At 35.3% G+C, this 7,606-nt stretch overlaps 1 protein-coding gene across 1 annotated transcript; it reads left to right on the top strand.

Annotated features, from left to right (window-relative positions):
• Window positions 1–356: 356 nt before the first annotated feature.
• Window positions 357–5,916, top strand: LOTGIDRAFT_119072 (hypothetical protein; the record flags this gene model as incomplete). Its single annotated transcript, XM_009057576.1, has 8 exons — window positions 357–504; window positions 825–1,004; window positions 2,710–2,837; window positions 3,300–3,619; window positions 4,001–4,196; window positions 4,598–4,786; window positions 5,125–5,242; window positions 5,570–5,916. The coding sequence occupies 8 exons, from the start codon at window positions 357–359 to the stop codon at window positions 5,914–5,916; spliced, it is 1,626 nt and encodes a 541-aa protein (XP_009055824.1).
• Between the last annotated feature and the right edge of the window lie 1,690 nt (window positions 5,917–7,606).

Genomic DNA, 7,606 nt, shown 5'->3' on the forward strand with positions numbered 1-7,606 from the left:
ATGCTGAAGGATCCATGTAAAATAGACAAATTGGTGAATAATTTTTAGACTTTTTTTACAGTTAAAGTATCACCATGAGTGACGCTAACACCAATAATGATGAAAAGATGAATTTGAAGGAAAATTTGGACCGAGAAGACGCTGCGAACGCTGATGTTGATCTTGATGACTCGAAAGCCAAGTTCATCAATGGCGGAAAAGGGCTCGATGATACAGCAGTTAGTATCCAAGTTCCAAGCGACTCCACTTCTTTCAGTGGATTGGGAAAAGAAGATTTGATGAAATATGCCAATGATCCATTTTGGGTTCGTTTGAGATGGATTTTGTTCATCTTATTTTGGGTTGGTTGGGCCGCCATGTTGGCCGCCGCCATTACTATTATTGTTTTGGCCCCACGTTGCCCGTATAAACCTGATTTAAAATGGTACAACAAGGATCCTGGCTACAAGATCTATGTTCAATCTTTTAAAGATTCTGATGGCGATGGCGTCGGTGATTTGAATGGTATGTATCTTGTATCAAGTATATTGAATTGGGTCACTGTAAATATTTGAAAGGGACCCCCCATGTAAGGTGTTTTGTCCCTCAAATGACCTTGAAAATGGTGTTAAATATGCTATGTAAATAGTTATATTGTTCTCAGAAAGTAAGATTTTTGAGATTTACGTTCTACATTGGGTAGACCCTTTAAGTTTGTAGCAATGCCAGCTCTGGCCTTTTTTTGGCAAGATAACGTCCAGCATTGGCTGATATCACAGACCAAGGACCTACCTTCCGTTACAGACTTTACCCTTTACAATATTTATTATTTTCTGTGTTTTCAGGATTAAAGTCTAAGATTGACTATTTAGTGGGTTTGGGTGTAAAATCTATCTGGTTGAATTCTATTTTTAAATCTGATAATGTGGATGGAAGCAATGGCGTTGTGGACTATAAGGACATTGATCCACAACTAGGTACAATTGAAGACTTACAAAGCTTGACAAAGGCCATGTTCAACAAGGGTAAGTACTGGTTTGCCCCAGCCTCACAATGCCAAGTTACTGTGAATTTCAGTCTATAGCTGCAATAATAGCCTTCTTGTATCACAAATTTCGTTGGATTGTATATTAACAAATACAGCCAATTAGTGTCATCAACAGAAAGTTTGTGAACACAGAGCCAAAATGTTTACAATCTTTCTGTCGAGGGCTCTGTGATACAAGAAAGGTTGCTATTGCAGTCAAGGTATAAGTACGAAGTTCGTAATAACTTGACATTGTAAAGATGTGATACGAGGAAGGTGGCTATTGCAGTCAAGGTATAAGTATGAAGTTCGTAATAAATAGACATTGTGATAAAAATATCGCTGTTTGAAATTTGAATTTCAGCTAGAAAACAGTTCTACAAGTCTTAGATTGATTTGGATTATATTAATTCCAATATCAAATACTGAACCAGCTATGAAGATAGGAATCTGTTATCAAGCGCGTGATATTCATGTTAAAATAATAACCCACAAATACATTGATAGTTTATATAACTCAATTTGATCCTTTGTTGAGAATTTGACTCTGGTATAAATTTGACCTTTTATCAAAATTTGAACTTTGTAAGTCCGGGTAAGTGTAGGTTAATGAATGACAAGTTTTGTGCTAAATCATTAACAAAGCTACTTAAAAAGTTTATTTCATTGAAATCTTATTAAGTTCTCTGTTACACTACATTATACAGTATAAACCTTAATTTTTGAATTCATTACTTATTGTAATCAGATATCTAAACTGTTGTACTGCATTTTCTTTAGTAATGGGGGAGGGGGGGGGATTCATTTAAGTAAAAGCCTTGTTTAAAATTTAAATGAAATAGTCTATTGTATTTATAACTTGTATGAACTTTGTTGAATTATTTTATGAAATTGACTATTATCCTATTTGGTTTATGAATACTGTAGGGTTATATATTGAATATCTAGCTAGACTTAATGATAGTGAGTGTGATCTTGTTTTAAATATGTGAAATGATCTGTTAAGTTTGTAATTGATATAAATATTCATTATCTATGAAACACAATAAGGTGAATTAATTAACTCTGTTACCTAGGTTACCACTGTAACAGCTGCTCAAGATAACTATTATTAATCTGATATCTACCTTAATTTTATGAGGACTGTTCATGATTTGAACAATACTTATTCATGATGATTTGCTTAAATCATCTTTACAATGTTAAGCTATAACAAACTCTGTCTTGTACTTTGACTACATTAGCCACATATCTTGTATCATGGAATGCTGTGCTTTGATTGGGTTTCATATCAGTGAATGCAGCCAATCAGAGCCTCGGCAGAAAACTATTAACATATTAGCCATATTGATGACAGTTTTTCTGTCAAGGACTCTGATTGGCTGTATTAAGCTGCATGCAATCCAATCAAATAACTTGAATTCATTACCAAATGAAATCAAGGTATAAGAGTTTGGTAATAGCTTGACATCGGTCAAACCAACAGCCTGAGAGCTATCTTAAGACATGACTGGTATATATTTAAAAAAACACAAGGGTTATATTATGGTATAACACACTTTTTTAATAACAAAGCACAAAGTGAGTTATACCATAATATACTCCTTGTGTTTTTTGTTATATCTACTCTCCACTTCTAAATGTCATTCAAATCTTATGACTGGTATACGATGTTCTTTTACATGGTATTATTTTATTTCCAGATCTGCATCTGATCCTTGATTTCATTCCCAATCATACCAGTCGGAATCATACCTGGTTCCAGAAGAGTCAGAGAGGGGAAATTGGGTTTGAAGATTATTACGTTTGGGCTGATAAAGACAATGGTTGGGTAAGGATAGTATTTTGATGTTAATTTTGAAATGTAGGAGGCCATTTTATATTATTTCAACTGTGACTTCTAGGAGGACCGAGGTCAGTTTGTGCTTTTTATTGCAACTGAGTAAATTCACTAGATTTCACTAAATTTCTTAGGAAGGAAAATAGAATTTCATTTCACATTATATAGTCCAATAGGTTTTGAACATTAGGTTGTACAGCACAAAGGAGTAAAATTATTAAAAAAAAAAGGCAGAACAGTAGAAGGCAATATCTTAAAGTTACATTACCCTAATAAAGTATAAAACAGTTTTATTTCTATCATTAGCTCTATAGGTCAGGATGTAAGACTATATGTAATTTCAGAGTTACAGAACAGTTGAACATGTTGCCCTTATTTTATTCATTGGCTCAATAATTAACAAAGTAAAACTCCATCTACTAATGGGCTGATTAATATACGTGTATTTTGTAGAAAAATGATGGTGGTGGAAGTTTATGGCAGCTGGATACAGTACGTAATAAATACTACCTACATCAGACGGCCACCGAGTTCCCAGATCTCAACCTGAAAAATGAAGCTGTACAGAAGGAAATGACGGAAATCTTGAAATTCTGGGTCTCGAAAGGAGTTTATGGCTTCCATGTAGTAGGAACTCAATATCTGACAGAAAACGCAAACTTCAGTACCCAAAATGGCAAAGACGAATACATCAACTATAAGGATAATTTGGAGGTCATCAGCCAATGGAGAGGTGTCTTAGATTCTCTGTCTAACAAACCAGGCCGTGAAAAGTAAGTAGAATTTCTATGAGGGAACTTAAATATGATTTTACCTTGCAATAGGCCTGCAAGTATCCGTTTGTGGCTTTAACTTCTAGGAATATTAAAAAGTCAGGAAGCTAATATTAACAGATTCTAAAAAAATAACGAAATTAAAAAAACTGAATGCCCCTTTAAATGAATGAACTACTAAGGATTTCAACCGCAAAATGAATTGACCAAACATAGGTAGCAGCTAATAAATTTCTCACATGAGGTATATCTTTCATTAGTGAATGAGTATTTATTTCATAATGAAAAGTGGTATCAGGTGTTAAGAGCATACCCTGCCTGGCCCTTTTAACTGAAAGAAACTCGTACACCCAAAGTTATCATTTAATTTTTATCCTTCAGGGTTCTTATGACCTCTTTACCAGCCACGTTAGACAAGAACACAACTATGAATTATTTTGGAGATGGTGAACAGAAGGGATTCCACATGGTTGCCAGCCGAGTTTTTGCTGAGTTAGATCAAACCTGTGATGCTTTGTGTCTTGATAGAAAGATAGAACAGGAGGGTGGGGATATTTCACAATGGAGAGGATGGGTGGTAAGTTCTTATATTCTTTACTTTTGATTTACAAGCTGGTTTCTGGATGATGAACTCAAGGAGATAAGGTGCCGTGGGTTTGAATCCTTCTCAAAGTAAAAAATTATGATGCCTGGGCTACCGAGAGTAGGTCCAGTGTCAGCTTTCACCCCCTTATACAAAACCAAAATGCGACAGTGCCAAACTTAATGATCTGGTTATGCCATCTGGATAACTTTTGGTATTCTTTTTGCTTTGTGTCGTCTTTTCAGTTCTTACTAAGTATATTTGAATTCCCTGCTTTTGAATTTTGAGAAATATTCGAGATTTGTCGGAAATATTCGAAGGTGGCAAGAGAACTATTTATTTTATTTCAAGATTAATGTTATAATTCTGTTCATTATGACTTATTGTATTTGTAGTTTGGAGATGAAGAGACAGCTAGACCTGCGACAAGATTCCCTGGTAAACTGGGTAGATTGATGAGAACAGTACAGATGTTCTTACAAGGTACCAGCTTTATCTATTATGGTGATGAACTACCAATGGAGGATGGAGAGAACAGTGCCAGTCCACCAATAGATGTCTATAGATCAACCACTGGAGGAACTGTAAGTCTTTTGTTTTTAATACCACTTCTTCACAATATGGAATGCAGTGATTTGATTGGATTGTAGGCCAGTAAACACAGCCAATCAGAACCCTTGACAGGAAAACTAAACATTATGGCTTCATGACACCCCTGGAAAAGTTTATATCAACCTGAGTGCTTTTTTGCTTCAAATGAAAGTGATTGTAAAGAGGTTTTCTGATACATAGAGAAACTGATAGTATTGATTCGAACCATTCCAATTTTCAATCAAACTAGGTATTATTATGCGTGTGAAAGCCAAAAAGCTGAACCATTAATGAGTAGTATTATTGTGAACATTATATTATATTTTCATAGATTCGAGATATATTCCGGACACCAATGCAGTGGGATACAACTGAGAATGCTGGTTTTACTGAGGGAACACCATATATACCACTGTCTGCTGATTATCAAACCAACAATGTTAAAGTAAGTATTATCTTCCTAGTTAGTGAAATCTGGATAATCAAATATAATCTATACTTGTATTTATTAACAAGACTCAATTTTGAGGCAGAGAAGAAATGAATGAAAGTAAAATACATTGAAATTCCTAGTTAGATACTTTTTGAAGGAATTATGTAATTTTTGTACAGTTCTGGTACTTTTGAAGATTATTTGCATATATTCATGACCTTCAACCTTTGACATGGTGAACTTTGACCTTTAAGTAATATTACTTGGAGTTATGATGTATGAAATATTATTAACGTTTGGTTTCTAAGGGTTACATTGTATTTTCTATTTCAGACTGAAGAAGCCCATGAGTTTGTATCAACGTTCAGTTTTCTAGACTTAGTTCGTGATTTGATTGCTTTAAGAACCAATGAATCTATTCAGTTTGGAGGACTACAGTCTCAAGTAGAAGATAATGTTTTGTTTGTATACACAAAAGCTGAAGGATTCCCCGCCTATCTGCTGGTAGCCAACTTTGATTCCATGAAACACAGTGTACCTCTGTATGCTGGGGAAGGAGCCATGGCGCCTAAACTAGTATCTAGTGCCTTTAGCACCGAGGAAAAAGCCAGCGGCAAAATCATAAACGTTGATGGTAAACTTGTTACTATCAATGCGCAAACTGCCCGAGTTTTTAAATTCATTGAATAATCTTAACATAAAGTTCTGAAGGACTTTTTAACAAGAAAATTTTAAAATTTAAAGCTTTAGATTTATTAAATTGATGAATGTTGTAAGATGAAATCAAAAGTTTTTTTTTTTACTGCCATTTTAAATTGAATATAAAAATGAATATTGCTGGGCATCTCATTGACAATCTAAAATAAACAGAAATCCAACAAAATACTAAAATCAAGGGTTTAATGTATATTCAGATTGCTTATATAGTTGAATTCTTCAGAAATTCAGTCTAAATGAACTGATCTGTGGATTTTAAATTATCTGAAGTCAGAAACTGCATTTTAGAAATGTGTTTGTTCTTTACACAGACTGCAAAAAAATGCCATTGTACCAGTTTATTTATCTATATGTTGGGCACTATAATACTACATATGATACGTCTTGTAGAATTTGTTTAAGAGTTTTTTGCCAATGATTTTGAGACAGAAAATTGCCATTTTACCTAATTTTTTTATTATTCAATACTGTGGAATATTTTGTTTAGTTGAAAAGCCCTTTAGAATTTGAAAGAAACGTAACATAAAAAATTTACAGCTTTTTAAAAAATTTGCCTAACATTCTGAATACATTTGAAATAATAATTATTTGTCTTTGATTCAGTTTAAATATTAACTGTTTTTGTGAAATTGTTATGTCTGTTTTGTTACTGATTATATGGAATTAATCCGGAATTTGTTTTGAAAGAATACTAATAAATTCAAAATTTTGCTGTTGATCTGTGTTTGTTCATAATAGGCTCGAGGCAGGGGACTAAATTGCCAGAAATCTGTCCATGTTATTAAGTCTCACTGTCTACTACAAAATCTTTGAAATGTAACCTGTACTGTAACTTCGCGTTTCAAAGATTTTTTTCAAAGACAAACGGCCTCCGTAAAAGTAACGGTACCTGCCAGATTCAGCCTTACGGAAACTGCCGAGGATTGCCGAATGGGCCCAAAACACAATCCAAGGCAAAAGTAGACTCCAACGAACCAAATACGTACTTTCATTGTTTCAAACGATGGGAGTCATTTGCCTCCATTACTATGGTGTGTACTCGAAAAAACTGTATTTAAGTTATAAAATATCCAACTGCAACGCGTGCGTCTTATACACCATCCTCATCAGGACAGCCAGTATAAAACGCCGTTAAGCTTGACCCAGTCCATCTACCAACTCAGTCCATCTACCAACCAACCAACAGACCCAGTCCATCTACCAACCAACCAACAGACCCAGTCCATCTACCAACCAACCAATTAACCGACCCAGTCCATCTTAACAACCAACTAACAGACCCAGTCCATCTACCAACCAACCAACAGACCCAGTCCATCAACCAACCAACAGACCCAGTCCATCTACCAACCAACCAACAGACCCAGTCCATCTACCAACCAACCAACCAACAGACCCAGTCCATCTACCAACCATCCAACAGACCCAGTCCATCTACCAACCAACCAACAGACCCAGTCCATCTACCAACCAACCAACAGACCCAGTCCATCTACCAACCAACCAACAGACCCAGTCCATCTACCAACCAACCAACAGACCCAGTCCATCTACCAACCAACCAACAGACCCAGTCCATCTACCAACCAACCAACAGACCCAGTCCATCTACCAACCAACCAACCATTCGACCCAAGTCCATCTACCAACCATCCATCCGACC

Source organism: Lottia gigantea, assembly GCF_000327385.1.
Source record: "Lottia gigantea unplaced genomic scaffold LOTGIsca_30, whole genome shotgun sequence".
In the NCBI taxonomy this organism is placed as follows: Eukaryota; Metazoa; Mollusca; class Gastropoda; family Lottiidae; genus Lottia; species Lottia gigantea.